General features: G+C 34.3%; 1 protein-coding gene across 3 annotated transcripts in view; it reads left to right on the top strand.

Moving 5' to 3' along the window:
* The window catches only part of LOC132704172 (TOX high mobility group box family member 4-like), a 428,384-nt gene that overhangs the window by 252,382 nt on the left and 151,050 nt on the right, over positions 1-24,952 (top strand). The window contains exon 1 of one of the 3 annotated variants that reach the window (XM_060674019.1): positions 171-678. The exons of the other annotated variants lie outside the window; for them this stretch is intronic. Coding sequence (XP_060530002.1) covers positions 610-678 — 69 coding nt within the window. The 5' untranslated portion in view covers positions 171-609. Of the gene's footprint in view, positions 1-170; positions 679-24,952 lie in introns of those variants that run through there. 3 annotated transcript variants of the gene reach the window in all.

Consider the following 24,952-nt stretch of genomic DNA (forward strand, 5'->3'; position numbering starts at 1 on the left):
GATTTTTGAGATTTGGATCGACGCGGGCCCCGACCGAAAGGCGCGCGCCTTGGCGCAGCTTTCGACCGTCGAACGACGCGAAGGTGGGGGGGGCGCGCGAGCTAACGGGGGTCGCGCGGGGGGGAGGCGGGCCGCTGTGGCGGTGGCGGCGGAGAAGAAGTGCTCGCGCGCTTATTCCAACTCGTACTTCTGTGTCGGTCTGTTCGCGTTAACGTGTGACGTAAACGTCGTAATCGCCACAGCCAACTGAGAGAACGCGATATGCTGGTGCAGTCGTAACAGCTGTCCGCGTAACCGGATTTGTTGAACCACCGGAGCCGAAAGCTCGGGGGTCGCGCTCTCCAGGATTTCCAAACATTTTCGCTGTTGCCGTTCCAATGTTGACGTAGTGAACGTTTTTTATTTTGCGTTTTTTTGTTCGTGGGGTTTTTCGTTTCGTATATATATATGTGACAGTTGGTTGTTTTTTTTGGATTATTGCGTATCTACACTACTATCGTCTGAGAGTATTTTTTTGAAGACCCCGGACTTGAAACAAACGCCACAACGCTGGAACATTTAAAGCCGATCGTGGCTTCGATCACTACTCTCATCGGGAACTGTGATAGTATGGAGGCCACTTACTGCGTCGGCAGTGACGTTGATGTTTGCAGGATGTTCGATCAGTACTTATACAAGGTACGACCTAATTCGTAGCTTTTGGCGGTGCTAGATACGTAAGGCACCTGTCTCACGTGGGGCTGTATTGTTTTACCTTTGCAATTACCAAACAATCTTTAGTACATGATAAATGAAATATTAAAATTCTATTGCGGTGTTAAGATTTAACCTCACGGTGAATGCTAAAGATCTTTTAGCAGCCCAAACGGGAGGCACTTATTTGAGGACTTTCAGGATATGCATTCTTCGTAAAATAATCAAGGCTCCTTAAATTTGAAAGGTAACATGTGCCCTTTGAATCAGCCTAGTGAATTTAAAATATTTTTATTACAGATCAAAATTTAGCCAATTATGTGACTGTATTTGCATTTTTGTACTAAGAGGTCAGTGGCGTTCCGATAGACATCACATGTGACGTCAAGCATCAAATAATTGATTTGAAAACGTCCCGTAGTAAACTTTACATCTAAAGTGTAAAGTGTTGTTAAGTACGTCGTTGTTTTCAAATTTTGTAGGAATGCGATATTATCTACTTACTACGTACGGTGAGAATTTTCTTCTATTTGCCTCAAAATTATTTGGATTTAAATCCTACCCTACCAGTGCTAGTGATGTGTGCTAATTTATCAAGTGTACTTTTTTGATTCACAAATTATGTAATGTTTATCGAAATTGGGTCGTTATCACCTTACTAATAGATAGCGAACTGAGAGATTGTTTAGTGCACCGCTTCGGCTAGCTTTTGAGAGATGTAGGAGTCTATTATAATCGGGATTATAATAACTAAAAAGCCGTAAGATAATGCCAGAATATTGAATTGGCACCTTACACGGCAACCATGTTGCTTAAACATTTCTTAGAATTGCATGGACTAGTTTAGGAATAGATATAAAATTAAAACAGAACATTGCACATGAGTATTTCAAGCTTCATATTGTTAGGGATCGACTATTTGGTTTATAGTATCAGTTCATCAATCACTTTAAATCATTATGACATTATCACAAAGCCAAGCGTTAATAATTCCCTTGTTTAAACAGGTTCGTCGCCATCTGTTAGGGGCGGAGTTAAAATTATTACCTTGCTTCCCCTGCTTAATAAACTTCTCATATTAGGGAATAGTTTTTTTTGTTGTAAATCCACATAAATATTAAAAATTATAAACGCCTGACCTTGTTTTACCTTTAGCAAAGTGAGTTTTTATATTAATTTTTCACATAACTTGGGAATTTGTTGTCAAATTTCCGGAATTAATCAGGATTTAGGATGCTACATGGTTAAATTTGAAAGTCGCGTTGACTTCACAAGTGGCACCAATGTAACAACTGACTTAGTGATTTTAATTTTTTTCAATTTACAATCATGATTTAAATGAAACCTCTATTTTTTAAACTCTTTTTTTTATTGAGGCCAACACAAAAAGCACAACGCAAAAATTTTATCACAAATAAAACGCAAATCACAAAGAAATAAGGCATATAATAATATACACTTTTTGCTTCTTATTTGTATAGTTTGAACACATATACTAATTTCCCCCTTTTTCTATCCCCATCCTTTTCCTTATATCTGAGTGTACAAAACCGAAAGTGCTGAAAGTTCGTTCTACTGACGCCGAGGAAGCAGTTCCATTTACTTTTTTTATTATTTCATCCGAAAACTTTAAATGGGCAACTGTGGTCATTCAACTTCATTAATAATGGCATGGCAAGTCCAGTGTTTCCATATAAATTATTAATTGTTTCTAAAGTCAGATTCTTTTCTTCGGGTGTTAACTCATATTTTTGCTTTTGAGGGTGCAACATATAGCCTATAAAATGATATGTCATGAGTGCCTGCTTATAACGATCCTGATTTTTTTTTATTTTTGATTAAGGTAATTCTACAACATTCTCGAAGATACATTGTAAATGTTTCCACTGCTCTACAGCATCTGAGATAGTAGCATTTTTCTCCGCAAAATATCAAGAGCAACTGATATTGTTTTTAAATTGCTTAAATATTCTTGTGCTGAATGTTTAAGCCTTTTGGTAAATGCTCGAATCAGTTTGGTTTTTGTTTTCTTCATAATAATATATCCCACTGAGTGACTCTTTAAACAATCACACATCACTTGGAAGGACTAAAGCGTTGAATCCTGCTTGAATGAATTTCGCTCTAGCCAGATGGTTATCCCGAAAATACTTAACAATTTAGTCTACACGACGTCTGGTATTTGTAAGTTTTTCCGTAGTAAATTCAAAACATGTGCATAGCAACCGTAAGTTATAACTTTTGAGTCCGTCTTTTCCTCCGATTTTTATCTGTCATAAAATATTTTACCTCGCAGTCATATTGTGATTTACATGAAGAAGTTAGATCACAAACTATTTCAGTTGTTATTGTTGCACATATCTCATTGTGGACGTTTGACCACCCATCAATGGACATATTCATACATTGCCCTGACAGAGAAGAAAAATATTTTGCCTTTTCCTCCTCATAGATGTCATCTGCTATTTGTTTGTTAATCTTTTCGCTTTCAGCTGTTAATAATCGCATCACGAAACTACTCGAATTAGGCTGATTTTCAGTTTTTTTCTTTTTCTTTGTTTGAACCTCGTCTTTGTGTGGACTTTGCGGATTGCCAAAGCTGTCGCGAGAAAATAAAAACATTAAAAACATAAATTATTATAATTAAAAATTACTAAAGGGTTTATTGGATTTTATTAAATTTATACGGTTAACTTTTTTTTAGAATATGAATACGAAATAATTTTTCTTGTATCGCAAAAAATAAAAATAAGTATCTAAAAATTATAAACATTAACATAAATAATAAATGCCTCAATTTTTTTGAAACCGTTTTTATCAATACCTTTTATGAGATGGAAAGTTAAATAAATAAGAAATGAGTAATAATAAACAACATATTATATGCCTAGCTGTATTCGTGCCTTGCTTCTTATTATCACAAACATCATGGTGTGCTTTAAGTCTTTGAACTCTCCTAGGAATTTCTTTCTTGCAGATTTTACCATTTGCTCTGCACCCAGATTTATTTGGATCTGTTGTTTTAATGTAAACCTGCCGTAGGCTATTTTCTTTTCTTCCAGAAATTTAAATATTTTCACGTAATGCTCTATTTTCCACTAGTTCCACTCCTTTGACCAACTAAATACAATACAATACAATAAAAGCGCGTTCTGACGAATACTTAGTGTGTATATTGTACTATATTGTTTATAGTGGCTTTTATTTAAAAAAAAAACAATGATTTTTGATTTTTTTATTAAAAATCAAAGCATGGCCAACACTGTTAGAAACTGATGTTGGGTAACGAGTAGCGTCATCAAATTAGGGAACGGGGTTTATATAGATTATCTGAAATATGGAATGAGACAATAGAAAGAGGAGTAGCGGTATTCCAAAGAGGTCATCACCGTCATAACCGAAAAAACGAGCACAGAGAAAATTAATAATAATCCTTATAATATATGAGTAGATGCAAAACCAAAGGGTTTTTTGAGATACTGATGAAGCATTTCTTTTGTAAGGGTTACATGATTTTACTTATGGTAATATATTCCCTATTAGTAGAAATTGGAACCTATTTCAAAATCCCCTAACCTTAAGTTTTGTCTAATGCAAAATTTTGTACAAAAATGGAAAGCAACATGTCTTTCAAGTTAAGAATTGAATGTGGATCAAAAAAATGACAAAACTATAAATTCAGAGTGCCACGATATAAAAAAAAAATTCTAAAGGTTCTTTTTGTATGACATTGCGATTGCAATAAACTCATTTAAGCAAATGTGCAAAAGATATCCGCTTGGATGTCAATAATCAATTATAAATCAGAGGTGTTTTACATACCTTAATTTCGTTCATCATCACCATTTCGTTCTACTACTACTACTACTACATACCAAGTTAAATAGGTAAAACAGTATCTGGTTCTTCTAGATGTCTTAATTTTTTTGTTCAAATAAGACATTATGTTGGCCATACATTAATTAAAAATTACTGTAATTTCCACTGTATTGCTGGTCGTCATTAGATAGGTCTTTCTTCATGTCGGCTAGATGAGTAGCGAGAACATGAAAAAGAATTGCTATTGTGATTGTGGTTGATTAAGGACCCTTCTGATTATGCTACAAGCACTACCGATTCCAAAGGACTTCAGATTTGGCTTTAGCGAACGTGAAGTTTCCCCTGTTGCTTGTTTTTTTTTTTGTATTTCATGTTACTATTATTATTAACATTATGAAATTATGATATGAGGTAGCGAAAACAGCATGAGCTCTCACGACACTTGGTATTGATTCGGGTTGGCCTCACAATAAATACTATGTGAATAATAAAAAATAAATTTATTTTCTGATTACTTAGTTATCGTTTTTCCTTTACTGCCTTTTAAACCAACATAATACGTTGATCCACGCAAAGGAACATGTACCTATATAGGTTACCCTGCATACTGGTGGCACTAATGAGAAATTTACAGCCTGCGCAGGTATACAAGACAAGCAATTTGCGCCGAAAGTTTGTAGGAATTTCATTCAACACTCTTCAAACACGTCTGGTTTCCGTTCCATGAAACATGATAGATTATCTGCCATGTTCATGCTCGAATTTGTCAACACTCTTCCCTGTTAGAAACGTGGGAAACTTGCCAAACAAAAAGGAAGTGCATTTGTATACTCTCGAGCTTTGCCAAATAGGGTTACATTAAATTTGCTTTGTGTTTAAAGATGAATTAAAACAAAGTGCTTATTTGACTTTGGTACTGCCAAATTGTATTTCGTTCTGGTCATTTAGGTTACTTCATAAGGAGCCCGAGGCCTTATCAATTGGGAAGTAATAAACACCGACATGAACAAGGGGTAAAAAACTTAAATTCGGTAATTTTTTTTTGCTCGATCCCTCCTCTTAAACATATGCTTAAAATTCTTATTTATATTTTTTAATCTCCTCAAATTACACGAACCACCACACCTAAACCCCAATTTTATGGTCCCCTTAAATTCCGATTAAAATCTTCCGTACACTAAATTAACTTTATACGTACAAAACTTAATTTCCAAAGTTCGTCCTGTTTAATAAGATTGAATCGGACGAAACGAACTGCCGGCAGAGGCACAGGTAGAAAAGGTATACACTGGTAACAGCTGTATTCGTACAAAGAAAAAAAAAGAAGAGAATTTATTTTCGGTCCTAACCCTACAGACAAAAGTGATTTACATAAACAGGTGGACTCTGAAGAGTTCTCTTAAGTTAGTTCATTTTTCTTGTTGGTGATTTGTACCTGTAAGTATTAAGATTTAGAAACTACAAATAAATACCTAGAGGTGTGAGAAATTATGAACTTCTTCTTTTTGGTCCAGTTTCTTTACATCATTTCTTTTTGAGAGAGTGTTTCTGTCTTATTAACTATAGTCTCGGATAGTCTCGGATATATTGCCATTAATTAATTATTTTAAATATATTTATATTAGTCTTATCGATTCTGCAAAAAAAATTTTACGCCTTCTGTTTCCACTGAGAAATGCTTTTGTCACTATCAGAATCAACAAATGCTATGAGACCTTTACTGTCACTGTCACAGTTGTTTTCTTCTTTTATTAATCTGACATGCATTTTTCTTGTTAATTGTGTGAGACACTCGGCTATTTTTCGAATCAAGTTTAGCTTTATTGTTTTTCAAAAATTGATTTTATGCCATCTGTAGTAACCCTGTAATTTTCTTCATCTAGTAGCCCAATAAATTACTTTTAATTTTATTAGCCTTAGCATAATTGAGTAAGTTACCCAACTTAAACTTTATCTTGAAGATAAAAGAAATAATTATGAAACAAAATTTGAAAAATATTATTTATAAATTTAATAGTTTATAAAATTTATATTTATTAATTTAACGCTGTCAATACTCGTTTTAAATGAATTTTTTATACTTTTTTACTTTAATAGTTCTTTAATTCCGACGGAATACAAAAATTGTCCACATAACCTAAAAATTGGCCAAATCCGTAAAACCAATTTGAAATCATGCGAAATATTGCGTAAAATCTGTGAAGTCTTATGGTTGTGTGAAATCTGGTTTATCAATTTCGCCAATGGTTTTAGTGATTTCAAAACTTATTTGTGTACCTAGTCAACACTAACCGAAAAAAATCGATGAAGTTCAATTTAAATACACGATTATATTAGGATACCATCAAATAAACAAACGGCAGACCAATATCTGCAAAATATAACCGCATTAACATTTTTTCCCGTTATTTAACGCGAGAAAGATGGCTGCCGGGGTAAACAAGAAAACATTTTAAACTTTATGATATTTCGAACGTTGTTTTGCAATCGAGTTTTCGGAATTTCATCTGGTCCGTTCGGAACGGTACCGAAATAAATTTATTATAAAATTTGAATCGGCGCCAAAAAATTATTTATATGCCATAGATCAAAATTGTTTGCTATTGAATTGCACGTTAAGTGTAAATTTATACCAGACGTAAATCTTGTAATAGCCAACACTTTTTCGATAGAGCGGCTCGCATATTCGATAGGAATAAACAATATTACTTCTTTATATAGAACGAGAAACAAATCCTCAAAATGTACATTTAGATATAGTATCATCCGATCCATTTTCCAGGTCGTTGGGAGTTTCGTATTCAGCTGCAAAATACCATTTAATCTGTAACATATCGTAAAGGTAGTTAAATTTAGGCATAGTTTTCTTCTAATCAGTGGTCAGACCATCACCATTATCGTATGCAGCTGGAAAATCCATATCAATATATTATTGGTAGGTATGCAAAGTCGAAACGTTTCCTTCTTGTTTTGGATTTGAAAGTTCAGCGCTACACGACGATACACTGTCAGGTAGTGAATATATTATGACTTACCCCAATGTTTTTGTTTTATGAAATTTTTGCAATTTTCATTAGCTCCATAATTAGTAATGATTAATTTTGATGAATTAATTCTTTCTCTCCAGTCAACATTTATCAAGGACCCTGCATCCCAGTCCTGATCGTTGTCAGACATTACTGTACGTTAGCTTTAACTGATCAGTTCTTTGAATAAATTGTTGTAATTCCATGACTTTAAGTTCCTCCTTGACTTTAATGTTCATAGTTTCGGTCACAATTATTAAGGTAAGACCACTGCAGATCGACGCGACGCCACACAGACATCATTTGTTGAACCATGAAGCCTGTATCCTGTGTATAGGCGAAAACTTAACTAATAATAAATCTTCAACATCTTTTATTGCTCCCTCTACATCTTTCATCCTGTTGGTCGGTTAAATTTTGTTCGAATTTGTTACTAGTGGATTCTGCCTCCCGCGTGACTGTCCTTCATTTACTACTCGAAAATATGATCAGTCCCTTTGATTTGGATACAACGCAAAAATAAGTTTCTAAAAATTTTATTGCCACGCGGCTGCTAAAAGAGTCCAATAGAAATATCCTTTTGTCCAACAACTTTAAAGTATTTTAAATACACAAATAAAGTAGTACCCTTGAAATAGGTAGCTTTGTTAGTTGGAGCACATTAATGTTTATATTCCTAAAAGGCTGCAATGATAAAGACAGAAATAGTACTATAACATTAAAAAAACAGATTCTTGTTTAGTGACGATAAAAAAATTCCAAACATTGACATTTACGTTTATAATTTTTTGCCTTGTGTCTCCACTGAATTTTTTACAGCTTTTTTTTTGTTGAACTCGGAAGAGTTCTGAGAAATTTTGCGGTTTTATTTCACTTAAAGGTCTCTTCTAGTTTCTCCGAAAAATTCTAACATTTTATGTTAAACTGGGAGAGCCTTTAATCTGAGCGAAACGATCATGTTAAAAATTACTCATTTGTGGGATATGTTTGTTATTTCTGCAACAAAGAGATTTTTCCATTGCTGCGAAGAGTTACTTCCATACCAATTAAAGTTAATATGAACGACACTGTATTACATCGCATTGCAACTTGATAATTATAATTAATACTGTCACGCTAATTAATTCATCTGCTCATGCTAATTCCGGTAATTCTTTACTGTAAAAAAAAATAAAAATTTAATATTCATTCAAGGGAATTATTCGCTCGGAATGTTTCGGTCGGTATTAATTTAAGCTTATAAATATTAATGGAGAAAGATTATCTAGATTCGATTTATGTTAATTTGTAATGCGTTAGAAATTCTAAACAAAGATTAAGTGGAACAACTGGTGAATTTTTCATGGAACTACAGTTCGAAACACGCACTTAATTACACACAGCTTATTATATCCATTCAACGTTTTTAGTTCGAGCCATCATTATTGCCATTTGTATGATAATTTTTATTCGAAAGAACAAAAGCCAATGTGTACAATTAATTGCTAAACGCGGCAAAACCAGACATTGAAAACATGTTCGACACATATTAAACACAAAAATACGAATATTGCTTGGAATGTTTAATAGAGAACATTTGACGACATTTGATTTCAAGGGAATAAAATTGAATTTGTTCAACTTTCAATGAACTTCGTTATAAGGACTGCCTCTATTTATTAGTATCGGATATTTTACATGGCGTTTCTTAAAAAAGTATTTTTAGGAAAAAAAATCATATAAACAATAGTGCGCAATGGCATTTGTTATACTGGATAATAGGAAATTTTCAAAAAAATGAAAAACAAAAAGGGAGATCTGCAAATTTTTACAATTTTTGTTATTGAATTTAAATTGTCGGAAGTGCCGCATTAGCCAAAGTGAATGGGAGTTTGGTAAATAATATTTATTTTTAGAGGAACTGGTGCGTATACCTTTTTCCTTTTCAAAAATATACAGTCTAAACCCCGTGTAAATTTTGTTTAAAAAAATTCTACTCCCTACTCTACCTGACGGATCAGCCGTGTCGAAAGTGTCACTTTATGGCGTTATTTTTGTTAACCTCCGAGCCACTTCGGTCACTTTCGGTACTTTAGTCGGCTTTGGAAGTGATCGGATAGTTTCGGTAGATTTTAGCCATGGTATTTTGCCAGTGAATGTTTTGCACAACGTAACTAACCAAAAACTAATGGTCATAGACTCAGGCATGCGTTCCACAAGAAACTTGTGAATAAAATAACGTGTATCAAACTTGTTGCACGATATGCTACTAGCACCAAAATATGCCCCTTTGATGCTTACAATATACGTACTAAATTTGTTTTAAAAAAGGTGTGGGGCAATATTACTATTATCATAGCAAATCTGATTTTTTCTTAGAACTTTAACATCTTGTGTGTCGGAAATATGCAAATGGCAATTTAATTTTTTTTTCTTTACAACACTTGAAGAATTGCCGTTTCAAATATGGAACACCTATTAAAAAACACCCTCTAAATATGGTCTTTAAAACAGGTGGGCAACTAGTTTTACTGAAACATGAATAATACTCAAAATACTCAATGCTTATTGACCACATTACATGCAGTACGTTTGAGGTCACAATAATAGTAATAATAAAAGCCGATTTATACTTTGTCAAGTATAAGTGTTAAGTGTAATGGTAACTTTAATATCAAGTGACAAGTATAAATCCAGGTTTTGATGGAAACTCGCACTTGTCGCTTAACAGGACTTACTTGAAGGTTTATAATTTGTCACTAGTACTACACTCCTGCAGTTCTTTACTAATCAATTATTAAAAGCTTCCTCGTGAGGTTTAAAGTCAAAAAGAGTTAAAAGTGTGCCACACTAGGACACCTCTTAATCTAAATGTATTATTAATGTATTGATAAACAGACATTATTAAGAAAGGTTTTTTTGTTGGTTCTTTTAGGGAAAAAAGTTTTATTTGTGTAATATCTGGTCTTGTACTATTTACCGAACAAAGTGCGAGTTAATAGACGAGTAAAAAATGGTAATTTCCATACGACGAAGTGTTTGGTTTCGATTTTGAGTTGCTAAACAATTAAAAAATCGATACTTAACATCGATTCCGCGCTCGCAATTAATGGCACGCGCGCACTCCATCTGCGTGCGCAATTTGCATAAAAAGACCAAAACCGTTATCAATTAGTCATATCGGTTTCGCTAATAGAGTCCGCTTCAGTGAAGTGTGACATTTGGTGCCATTGGAGAATATGTACATCCATTCTCAATTACCTAGTTTCAAGAGACTTATGTAATCTGTCGCTGCGCTGAGAACTAAAAGAAATATGGCGCAACGCGATTAATTTCGTTGTCTTATTCTATGAATTTAATTTATTTTACTAAACAAGTACGAAATGTAATACTTTCACCATCCCTAAATGTTGGTTAGATTATTGAACCTAAGATGCCCAAAACTATTAAAAAAAAGCAAAAGGAAAAAATCATTAAATGGGATCTCTACAGTCAGCTATGGCCATTATGTCTTTGAAAAAGTCTATTTATTTTGGGATGCTCAATAAAAATCTGCCCCGGATACGGACCCATCTCACGCCGCCACTGCCTTTTACGTAACGGAAATATAGCGTTGCATTAAAAGTTGTAAAGCACGAAAACTTTTTCATAATTGCCATAATAAGTATGAAGATGTACAAGAAATCCGTGAAACCTTCACAATTTCAAATGGAAAATAAAATAAAATTCTAAGTAACGATTTTCGACATCTACCTGGTATGGTATTTGTAAAAAGAAAATTCCTAGGTAATTGAAGTATATCTAATATTTTTGTCCGAAAGTGGCAGCTGGAAACACACTTCGTTTTCTAGAGTTAGCTAATGTTGTACCTCTTTAAATATCGATAACATCATACACGACATCCGAAAAATGAGGATTATTTTCCAAAATTGAAGAACAATGGCAGTTGTTTTTCTACAAATGCAAATTTGAAACTCTGTATTTTATTAGACCTAAGAATCGATCAACGCATCTATAAAATTTCCCCTATACCCGCCTGCCTCCACTCCCTGTTATCAAAGACCTCCACGCTAAAAGCATTCGCTTGGCAAATAAGTTGGCTAGAAAAGCCATGGAAGATTTTGTTTTGTAGGGCTTCCTTGGCGCGGTTGTTAAGCAGGCCTTGGTAATAAATAATATAAATAAATACAAAAACGTATTTTTGTAGTCAGAAAGAGTGAGAGATAAATAGATAATAATAATTAATAATAACATAAATAATTTTTTCTTGGATAACTGTTTCGAATTTCCCTTTGTTATTGTTTTATTTATTTATTTATTATTATATACAAAAAGGAAAAGACAATAAATTATGGTCCGCCCTTCTTGACGCTCCTTTGCTACAATATGTATTAGACGCCCGTTTAATGTATTTGATATCCCGCCACTGCACTATTTTATTTAGTTGCGTTAAAAACCACCGTTAAATCGCCGCCGCTGGCGCTCGTAATGTTTATTTTTCAGGACGACGGCGTCCGACTGTTTCCAAATAGATATTAAAAAATCAATACGTCAAATTTTTAGAGAGAAAGATGGAAAGAGAACGCTGCTGCGGAACAAAGACGGAACAGTCTACGCCTCGTATAAAGTGGGGGAGAAAATGTTTTTAGCCTTGGCTATGGAAGGTCGTTGACATTCCTCATTCCTCTTCTCATCCACGGGACCGTGTAGCATCGGGGAAATGCAATTTGTTTGAGTCTAAGTAACTAAAAAAATAAAAAGAAGAAGAGGAAAAATCGAGGGGCGGGATAAAAATTTCGCCACGAAAACATGCTAAATTCGCATCGGTTGAATCTCAACATGGGAAATATTAAATTTAAAAAAAAATATTAAAATTTCAACTTTATGTAATGTATATCTGATTTTTCATTCCAACAAAATTTTGTTTTTGCTTAAAATAGAGTTTTTGAAAATGCTTTTCGAACGAACCAAATTTTCACACGATTGGATTGAGCCCAGAGAATGTGGTCGTAATAACACTCGAAGGTTTATATTCGACGTTAATATAACCTTAAATCAAACTACCGTATTTTAATTTGTCCATGTAATTCTTATTTGCGCAATGTATAATTTCAATACAAAACTAATAACACAATATTATTCGAAACAGTCATTAAAAAATTCCAAATCGAATAATACTCCCATTGATTAATGGCTTACAAGGACAGCGTTTTAATTGAATTCTCGCATGATTTATGATCGGGAAAGAGGGAGAGAGACACACAGAGAGAAAGAGAGAGAGAGAGAATTTGTTGAAGATCTTTAATTCCATTTGCATTTTTCTTCGACTTAACATATTCGTTTAGAAAGTTGTTTCTGTAAATTTCGTCGTAACCTTCGTCGATAATGGAATGACCAATGTTTCCGTTAACAATTGTTTTCATGTGTCGAACCGTCAAAAAATTACATGAACTTCATACATTGTCAATATTCGTCAGATGAGATTTAAGAGGAATGAATTTTCCATTTCTTCTTTTACTTTATTAAGCCGTTGGGGTTCTTTTAATATTTTATTAGTTTCGTTGGGTTGTAATTTATAATTGTAAAGGTTAAACTATCTAAAGCCAACTCTCATTATAATTATAACTAAACTAAGGAGTCATACTCAAGCTAATTTTCGTACCTGTGTTTTACTCTAATCACCAATATTTGCAATCAATGTAAGGTCTTCATGGAGTTACTTTATGCCCATTCGTAAAATACTGCTGTCCAATTCACATTTTTCGATTGGACGGAGCATTGATAAGCTCGGAATAGACGCAATACTTATAAAGTTAAAATTATAACCAAAAATCATAAAGAAGTTTCCTGTAAACATAGTCCAATTGAACATAATTATGTGGATGATATCATTCGGATATTTCTTAGAATAGCTCTCATTCGGTGTAAATAACTTTTGTTTAACCGTTCCTTCTTTAGATGTTTTGTTAATCACTTGACCTATTAGTACACAGACGAGGACAGGGAAATTGAAAGTATATTAATACGAATTCCCAATTATTATTCGGAGGTTGCATAGCGGAAAGGGTGTCGCACAGTTTTCATATTCTTTTTTATCTAGTTTTTTACATAAGGCGTGTACCGCCAAACAATTTATCTTGATAACATTTTAATTTTTTGTTTTTAGAGATATCAAGGTAAATAAAAAAAGAAATTGTAGGGTTAGTAGTAAAACACTAAAGTAAAAATTATTTAACTACTCGAAATACTGCTCTATGTGATCACCATTTTCCTGAACACATTTCTCATACACTCTAATGGTATCATGTAATTAGTAATTTTTCCGGATTGTCTCTTAACTGATTGATTGTTTCTGAAATCCTTTGCTGAAGTTCCATGACATTATTACAAGGAATTCTGTGCACGTGATTTTTATGTGACCGGAACAGAAAAAATCCATTACAGTTAAGTCGGGGCTGTTGGCTGGTCAATCCATAGTTAGACCGCTCCCTATCCAACCCCTGGGATATTCTATGTTAAGAAAAATTTTAGCTTGCACATCATAGTGAGGAGAGGCACCGTCTTGCTGCCATATAATCAGCGCTGATGTATTTTGGGGTAAATCTTCTATATATTGTTCTATTTGGTGCTCTAAGAGGTACAAATCATGATCTCCAGTTAACTTTGATCTTTGACACCACACCATATTTGTCTAGGATTATTTAAAGACCAATATGGCGTATTTTGTCTATGATAACGCTTTCTTGTTGTCAACGAACTTTCAGTAGCCCATAAAATGTTTTTCAAAAAATTGTTGTTTTCATTGTTCTGCACTTAGTTTTTGAGTTTTCCGAAATTTAAATACATTATGTTTATATTCTTTTAAAACTGAGTAAAGTAAATAACTAGTAATAGAGCAAACTTCATTTAAAACATTGTGATTCCGGCATACCTTTTTAGCATTTCATACGTTACCATTTTCTGTAAATTTCTTTGCTAGCCTTGGAAATATCTGTTTTGAGGGAGTTCCGCGCTCTGGATAAAGTTTAATGTACTGACTACGAGCTGCAGTTGCACTTTTATTATTCACGGATGCTAAATTGGGGAAAAACGATTTTAACAATAATGACTTGAACAATAATTCAACCATCATCGTTGTTTACTAATATGTCAAACATAAACATATTTTTATTTGTCAGTCATGGCACTCTTTGAAATTATACAAAAGTTTCCTATTTTTGGCGATTCGACAAAAACGAGTGAACTAAAGTATAGAGTGTCTTACATCATTGTAATCGGAATACGATGAATTAAATTTATATTAAAATATATAATATACAGAGCGTTCCATTTTCAAAAAATATGATGTAGGGCTTATATGTCAAAATTGATAGTGTTTTGTTTTTGTCACTTAAAAAAAAAACTTGGCTACCAACCCTAAATCTTGTTTTTTTATTTACCTTCACATCTCTTGGATCACTAGAATAGTATATGCAACAAGTGCAGTAAACGGCATTTGACTCACGAGTTTATTTGACACGAGCGGAGCGAGTTTTTAATAAACGAGTGAGTTAAAAAGTTTACCGAACATGTTGCATACTATATTTTTTCTACGACCGTTAGAAGTGGCAAACGTCAAAATTCAAAGCATGGGATATATCTCCGAAAACATTCGATTTCTCCCAAATTCGTGCGGTAAAATCCCGGAAATGCCCGAAGTGGCTCGGATTCTTGGGAAACCAAATTGACGCGGTAAAGTGACGCTTCCCGCACGCTAGATCGGTGAGTAATTAGGTATTTTATGGACGGGAGTAGAAAAAATATATTAATATAACATTCCACACAACGCAAGGTACAAACCATAACTTCAACAATAACCAATATTAAATAATAATTCCAATATTAATAACATAATTCGTTATAAAAAGTATAAAGTATAATTAAATATTATTTTTATATTTTCTGGGAAAATGTAATATGACAAAACGTGATGTTCTTGTTTAGTTGTCGAACGACTAAAATTTTCATTACCAAAATGGTGACCTTGGCTACGTGAAATTTGTTTTTGCTCATTATTTTTAAAGGTTTTCTTACAAGTTTTACTTTCAGAGGATGTACTGTAGTTTTGGTTAAGAGGTGGCAATTGCAATAGGCCATAAAAGGGAATAATTGACTAGAAGAATATAACCACGTACCAAAACGTTTTAAAAACATCGTGCTTATATGCATCGTCGACATAAGCTCGTGGTGCTTGCCACGTTCTTGTATGCGATACGTTACGCGTACTTATGTACGTAACCGCAAAACAGCTTTTTTTCCTCATATAGGAATTTCATCGCGAACGTACGAAAGTTGAATCCCCGATATGATTAACGATATAATAATACAATTTGTCGTTTAGCAATGCGCGCCCCGGACTTGATTTACGCTTAGTCGTACCGGCCGTATATATCAGTGTACCCCGCGTGCCGTTTTGAATTCTTCAAATATCTCGTAAGAGGAGAAAACGTATTATAGTTTTCTTGTCGCGTCTACGTTCTCACGCAATCGCTGTCATAAAAATATTTCACAAAGTTGTACCTGTCCGACGAGCCATTCTTTTAATTCGGTCGAGAATTTTTATTTTTCCGCGGCTTGGAATCGTTTCACATGATTTACCGGAATGACGGCGGCTCGGGGGTTTTAGTGATGAGGTTTCCGAGGTAGAATAGACACGAGGGTCACTTACTTGGGAATAAAAGCAAAGTGCGGACAGGCACCCGATTGGTGACCAGCTTGGATAATTGTAAAATGAATAATACTTTGCTTTGGATCACATTATGAGAAGGCAACTCTGAGAATGCTTCCGTAGCTTCATTGGTTGGTTTCTTGGTGTAGCTCGTTACTTCTGGTTTGGTTAAGCGCAGTAGATGGAAATCCACGGTCGATAGGCCTTCACATTGGCATAGTACATGCGAGGCCGTTTCCTCCTCTTGTTATGCTTAGGTCAGGTTAATAGATCCGCTAAAGAAAAGCAGTAAGAATAAGCTTTTCTTTGATAGCTTAACGGGGCTGCTATAAATTTGGCCGATGGAGTTCTGATGAGGAGTTTCTTGACCTGCCTTTGCCCAACATTTCCGAGATTCTTTTTCCATCCATTTTTTGATGGCTCATTTTGCAATATGTTTGTTTAGCTAACCCAGTCCAGTCATACGCCTTGACGAGCCTTGTCGGGATATTTTGTGCCCTGTGTTGCCTCTTGACTGTCGGTTTAGATCAAAATTGTTTTATCACGAACCTTTTTCGTCTTTACATATCTTGCACGGTGTTCTAGTGTGGTAATCTCTGCTTGGAACACTGTCGCTGTGGCTTGCCAATTGTGTAAGTCGAATCTTCAAAACGCATTGGGTGCAGGACTGACTAAATATTGTTGGTCACGAAGTATCTACACTGGAACCTAAACATTTTTACAAGCAGAATAAACGAACTCAAATCGGTGCTACTGCTTTATTTTTTTGTTTATGGGTTAAACCGGTTTAACCAGCCCACATAATTTAACCGCATTCGTAGCTTCGGTGACAATGAAACAGGCAATGCCGGCTTGAATTAAGAAAACTTAATTTTACGTAACTTTTTATATAATTTTGTCACTGTCATCTAAACTTATTATCAGTTGAACATTATTACTTAAATTTTATAAAAATTTCGAATGCAATTTTTGAAACATTACTGCTTCGCACATTTGATTCTAGAGCCATATTAGTCCAATTGACATATATATGTAATATTTGGGAGCGAGCACTGCATATCAAGTTTCTACTTCGAAATTGCTCCCCAAAAAGGTGGTAATTTTGCGATATTCCTTGGCATGTGTTAGTAGGTGTGTTCCATCAACATATTCCGAACGGCTCGAATACGTGGCAAACAAAATTTCTACAATTTCAAATACAGTTCGAAAGAAATGTCTAACGGAAGGGACAACATTGTGCGATACTCACCGCACGCAGAATGTATTTAGTGCGCTTAATGCATCTTATGATCCGCCATGCTTACATCATCGGATAGCTTGAAACCCAGTTTTCATGATTGGGTAACTACAGTCTTTTTGGGGGTTTTGCAAAATCCAGTCTAAGTCCATGATTGAAACATTGGAAGCCAAAATTACTGGAAATACCACTCACAACGCCACATTGAAAATAGGAACCTCAATAGAGGTTTTTCACCTCACGTTAGATATTACCCGATAAAATAGAATTTTTGTTTTTTTCTGTAATTTGTAAAAAAAGCGCCTCTAACTTAGTCATTATTACCCTATTATCCTGTAGTTAAAAGGCCAATATAATTCTGTTCGCAACCGCGAAGAAAAATATCGAACAAAATATGTTTACGAGCTTATAATAACGTATTACTTTAATAATACGATTTGTGCCACTAAAATCGTCCGTAAATCAAACTTTTTTCTGTACCGCTCAAAAGAGTTATTGCAACAGCCCAATCCTCCGCGGTTCATAATTGCCCTCCACGTTCTATAATAACCTATTATTAAAAATTAAAGTAATTTTCATATAACATAAGCCTTAATAAATTAAGTAACCGCGTTCAATTGTAACATGTAGTTTAATAAATTGCTCTCGGCTATACAGAGTGTTGTAATTTAACGTGCGCGCAGCTGGATTATGAAATTTATATTTGTCGTTCTCCGCGAGACTCGGTTTTCATCGAATCAGATAACACGGGGTTAATGATTTTGCGCAGACAGCTAACATTTTTGCAACGTAATTAACGAAAACATTTGGGTTTTAGGCCTATGTAGGTATTGATTACCCGAACTTGTCTAGCTTATTGAGAAAGAAACAATTATTGAAGACTCTTTTATTAACGTGCAAAAAGAATACAGCTTGCCAACAAGTAACAAACATGCTTGTTTCGTTTTTTATTTAAGGCCATATTAGCCGGTTGTCCGGTTTGACGTTCACATAACTGCCATCGGAAAATTTACATATCCCTTATTATTCATAAATAATGCATTACAAACAAATTAAAACATACCACACCCATGTTTACATTTATATTCATTCATATACAAATTGACAGCAAATAGTATTCCCACTTTCCTGTCCCGCATACATTAACATAAACGCTATCATATTTTTTGTCGTTGTTATTGTAAAATATTTTTCCTCTAATTTTGTTTTGTCTATATTTTCAATATCGGTTTACACTTGTAAACTGATATTTTTCAGAATTTGTATTTTTTTTTTTAAATTTTACTCTAATTAATTAATTTTAATTTTAATTTAACTGCCCGAAAAAATATCAAACTTTGATATTTATATTAATAAAAATATAACGGTCGTCTTATTTTCGCCAATTTTCTTATAAAATATTTAATTTTTTTTAAGGCAATTTATTTTTCTTTTTATTTTATAAAGGTTCGAAGCGACATTTGTTTAAATCACGAATAAAACTTTAATTTGATGGACCCAATAATGCTATTTGTTTTGTTAATTATATTTATGCGTCAAACCTAATAACACTGTGTAATGCCAGTATTAAAATTAAATAGTATTTGTCAAAGATCTAATTTTTTATTAATTTGGCCGGCTATATTCTATGTAAAGGCTGTTGAATTACGACTCTCCGCCAAGATTTAGCGCATGTTTTTCGATATACCCTGTGTAATATATATTTTTCAAATAAAATTTAATGTGCAGCTTTGTTACTTTCTCGACGATGGACAGTTGTAATTATAAAATAAATAGATTATTATAAAAAAATAATCAATTATTTTTAAATATCCCTATTATTGTGGCACTGTAAACTTTCGACGTTTCAGCGTTGAAAAACGCGTTTGTATTTAATAGGTAGGTGAAATCTCTCGCAAACGATCTCAATTACATGTCAATATTATTCGAGGCATGTATCGATATAAACTAACCTTAGGCGTATTGCCTTAATGGTAGTGTTTGAGAAATGCCAGAAATTTCTTTATTCAGAAACAAAATGAGGAGGGAATTTGTATTATTTCGCCTTTACGTTGTAATTATTGCCGCGGTATAGTTAAAGTTTTAACGTGGAAGAATTCGAAAACAGGTTCGACCTGTAACATGAAATGGGTGCGCAAGAAGACGTTTCGGGCTTCATATCTATATAATTTTTTTTATTTTTATTAATCTCCAATTGAATATTGATTATTTACAGAAATATTTTGGTAAAATTGCAGGATTTCCCCATGTCTTTACACACCACATTTATCTTTCTATACGTTTTTGTTTTATATTTTAGCAAGTGGCTACTGAAAATTGCACTGAAAGACGTTAGTTTCGTTACCACCACCTGTCGCGAACCACTTCGGCCATTTTGGGTACTTTAGTCACGGATTTGGCACTCTCTCTGCCTTGTCCCGCCCCTCGAAAATGTTCTGATGTGATGGTATTAAATTTCGATTAAATGAATTTTTAAATCATTCACATTGTGCAACAATTAACACGACTATACACTAATCATTTGGATAGAACAAATTTGTAATTAGAATAATTAACAGATCCAACAATTTTTTGAACTATGCCAAGTCGTATGGGAGAAAGCAAAAACAACAAGGATCGAATATAACAACGTCTGACATTAACTGTTTTTTCGTGTCCATACGCATCCGATATGTTTCCTAATTTCCGAAACCATTTAATTATCTGTCCGTAATAAAAATGCTTTGAAATATATTGAAACGTGTGTTGTTTGTCTCCGTCAGTCAAGGTCGCAAATATTATAAAACTATTCCGTGGGAGCTCAATCATTTAAATTGCTTTGCCCTTCATTACAGTTTCGAACTTTTTAAAATAGAAATTAGTGAACGAAACGAGTTGAAAAAAAAATCCACGAACTTTCGAAAATTACTTACTAATTACTAAATTACTATTTACGAATTAGTTTTTAATGAGAACTGTTCCTGGCAAATGCATTTTACAGATCCGATATAGGACTATGAACAGGGTTAATTTTGATTATTAGGTTTGATATAATATAACTGCTTAAAACAAATTGCAAAAATTAAAAAATGCAAATTTTAAAATATTCTGCTAAAATATGCTTATAGTGTTATATATTGTTTTTTCCAAATTTATATTTATTTTTTATAAAATTGATTTTTTACGCCTGTATTTAAAATGCTTTAGAATTTTCGGTTTTGCTGGTCATATTTATGACCAGTTCCTACGAGCTGGATGGTATTTAAAATACATAACATAAAATTTCTATTGATCAATGTCAGTTACGCAATAAGCTGTTAATTCTAACCTCAATTTGCACTGATAAGAATTTCGACTGCATAGCAGCTGGATAACAACAATGATGACGTATCGCGGGGTTTTTGTTCATATAGGCTGGCAGATTTTTAGACATTTGCATGTAATGTGATTGGTCGAAACAATCGAAACGAGGCAATCGATATTTATTGAGGATCAACGTACTGAACAATCGCAAGAATTCCGTTGTTGCAAAATGGCTGAACGTCACACGTGCACGTGGGTACTTATTTAACATTACCATCAATCATAATATATAGTACATTATTTGGATGTAATTCGCGTAAATAAATCATTAAGCTGTGCTCGATAAATAAACAACCAGGAACGATAAATATAATTCATTGATCGCGAATTTATGTTAAACAATGCATTTTGACGGGCGATTAATCATTGTCACTTGCATTTACAATATTGCAATTCGTTCGTCGTAGTTTGTTTCGGACCAGTCCCGTTTTAGACAACGTACGCAGTCCACTGAATTTAATTTTTTAAAAATTTATAACATTAAATATTCTCGAACAGTTACCTAGGTAAACCAGGCCTTAGAAAATTTGGACTCAATAAGGGGATTTTTAACTCGTGTTATTCTTTGAACATTATGCTGATTAAATGCACTTCTGGCTTTTCCGTAAGTACTGATTTTAACAAGTAGTCCAAAACCTCCATAATAATTGAATTGTTTTGTACACTTATCTTCGTATAACAACTAACGCAGAAAAGTGATCTTTAAAAGAAAGAATGAAAAAGAAATTAGTAGATAGTGGATATTGTATATCAACAGCAAAGACTCCCTTCGCCTCATTTTTCCACATTATTGAAGAATATTTTTGAAATTGAATTCGATTCAATCCTTTCATAGTAACTTCAACATCTCAAGACAACAACTTTGAGAATAATCTCTTTTTAAAAATCAGTGGAGGGGTTTTAACATTTACTGTAAAGGTATTTTAAGAGCTAAGTCGGCTTTTCAATGGAAGTTGCATTTGCAAATTTTGAAATTTATGATTTGAATTTAATTTTAATAACTTACGTGGTTGCGAAAAAAGACCACTAATATCTACTGGTTTTCGTTATTTTCAAATTTTCAATTTCAACTTGATTGCAGATAAATTGTCGACACGAATGACAATATAGAGATTTTTTTCTACTCTTTATACACCCCTAGAAGTAGTTTTCATTGACACTCAGTTTATATTATTATATAAATAAATAAATAAATAAAATAAAAAATAATATTCCCTGATACGTACTTTAGGTAAGTATACAGCTTGACTCTAACCGCAAACCGCACTGCTGGCCAACTGCTTGCAAACCTCTAAATCGCAATGCTAATCTCTCGCAAAGATCCGACTGAACATAAAGCAATTTTCAGTTCTCATTGGGCAGGTCCTTGCCTGGTTCATTTTTTGTAGAGAACCATCAGATTACATGGCGACCGTTGACTACTATAATGTGGTGATTTTAGCCCGGTAACTACTATAATGTGGTCATTTTAGAGTTAATTGCACCTTTTAAAAGTAGAATTTCCTGTCCTTGTTTGGTTTATTTATTTATATGTGTGTGCGTGTTTGTCCAAATTTTTTTATTCTAATGAACGGGACAATTGGTGTATGCGACGCACTAGCAAGCAATGTTGTCTTGTTCATCCGATGAATACTTTTAATCATCAACACCGAACAATTCGTTCGTAGTACATTCGTCTAATGTTGGCGGCAAGCCTATTTTCACATCAAGAATCGAACAAATTCGTCAAAATTCTAACGAACCAATTTGTTCGCCTGCCTTCCCTTTAGGGACTGTTCATAGCGACTATCGCAGCGTCGACGCACGTTGCGTCCGCGACGTGAACAAACGAATTTGTTTTTTGGCGTCACGCAATGACGTTCAATACTGTATTAGTCCAAATGAGTTCATCAGAAGAACACGCAGCAGAGATTTTAATTACAGAAGTCCAGTTAAGAGCCGCGTTGTGTAACATCCAACTGGTTTCTTATAAAAATAAGAGTTTGAAAGATAAATTATATTTATATATATCTTAAATTTTCTTGAAATAGATATCCAGAAGTTGCAAACAGTTTTATGAATTTCTTTAAAAATTTAATTCCATATATGAGTCAGAAATATAAGTTCGTAATAAAAAAATGAAGCACCGGGGAATCAGTCTGTTGTCCAAAGTAATATTTGGAGACCTGAAACTCTGAAAACCTTGGGAAAGCAATCTGTTGTCCATAATAACACTTTAATCCCACCAAGTGTGATATAGCATTTTTTTATAAACTTTGTTACTGTTTTCTCCAAGCTAGGGCCAACCTTTTCCATTAATTAATCAAATATTTTAACGGACATTCTAAGGTAGTTGCAGAATCGAGCCGAATACATTCTCAATTTATAATATAAGTGGTGGAATCCACCAAACAACCTTGCTCTCTCTATTTATTTTGTGAATACCAACTTTTTTCATTTAATTGCTTTAACGTATGATATACAGTGTCTATTACTAAAAACAAACGAACTGCGCGACTTTGGAAATTAAAAATTAATTTCAAGTTGAAAATACTGAATAATCCACGCTTCATAGACGCTCGACGCATCGCTAATGCGGGGTTTACACGGGTCGATTTTTGCGGCACGATTAGGCCGCACGGTGAAAATCGTCCGTGTAAATATCAAATCGTCTATACAGAAGCGACATAAAATCAAAGTAGGGAACCGTTCGACTTTTGTCGAGAGATCATAGAACGCAAGCGACGGGTAACGGGAAAATGTAAGAGTTAACATCTGTAAAAATTATACCATGCTTTTTGATAATGCTATGAAAAGTACCCCTGCTTGTGGACCCCAAAAGAACTAGATTATAGGAAAAATGATGTTCGTTTAGCGGCTCTTAAGACTATTATTCGAGAAATGCGTCTTTCCATATCAATTGAAGAACTTAAATCAAAAACAAAAAATATACAAGCACGTAAAACACCTGTTCTTGTTAACATAGAATATAGAATATATACTGAATGCGGCTTTGACAAGACGTTATCGAATAAGCATGCCGCATTAACGCGACGCGATGTATGTCGCTCCTACTCTGAACAGTCCTTTAAAGATACATCCCTTTACACGTTAACGCGATGCGAACTTTAAATAATCAAAATAAGGTATTAATAAAAAAAATGATTAAATTATCCGAGTAGCTACTCTGCGCACGCGCGGGATCCCGTAAATTCGGCCCGTTTATAGTCTCTTTTTTTACCTCGCGGGCGTCGAATCGCGACGAAGGTCGTCGCGGGCAAAACATCGCCGTCTCCCGCGGTTTCAATACGCACCGGGAGGCCGTTGCGGTCGTCGAAAGCCGAGCATTTCGTCACCGGCACCGCCTCCGCTTAAACGACGGCACGCGAACGCTGTCCCCGGCGGCGGTGGCTTTGAAGGCGGCACAGGGGACCCACGCTGCGTGTCCCGACTACACCTCGTGGGAAGAGACCGCCGGGCGTTGTACGTGTGTTTGTGTGCGTTAACACGCGAAATTTACGGTTCTCTAGTCGTCCACTTACCATTGCGACATCCCGTCTCTTAATAAACGCCGATACAGATACGACAGCTTTGGTTGTGACGTACCTGACGATTCCCTTCAATTTTCTTTTTTTTTAAATATTCAGTTAATCTCTTAAGTGGTTCATTTCGTCAAACGAAATGCGTCTCTCAGTGGGTTTTACAAAAAATAAACTAGTATATTTTTGGTATATTGATTTCAGTAAAGACGAATTTAATTTCTTTGTTAAATTTGGCGTCACGACATTTGACTGTGATCCGCTATCAATTATCATCGCGATCTTGGTTTAAAATTGTCGCCGTCGATAAGAGAATTTCTTCCGGTTCATTTTTAATGTTGTGGTTAAATACTAACCCTGCCGATTTTGGCGTGTTTTCGGCTGAAAATTTCAACAGAATCCATTTTCGCACCGATATATTCCATGCGAATCTTGACCAAAGAGGCACTAAAAATGTTTTGACTGCGTTGTTGAATATGATTGGACTTTTTTGTTGCCAGAATTGCCACTTTGGTTTGTTTGATCAGATGTTTTGTGAAATTTGTGTTCAATCTTTATGTTAAGTTCAGAGGTTTCCAAAAGTTTGCATCGGTCGTTTCAAAATTGCAAAAAGTCTTCTTCGGTTGGACTT

The sequence above is a fragment of the Cylas formicarius genome, unplaced genomic scaffold, assembly GCF_029955315.1.
Source record: "Cylas formicarius isolate icCylForm1 unplaced genomic scaffold, icCylForm1.1 PGA_scaffold_6__28_contigs__length_40554024, whole genome shotgun sequence".
Lineage (NCBI taxonomy): Eukaryota > Metazoa > Arthropoda > Insecta > Coleoptera > Brentidae > Cylas > Cylas formicarius.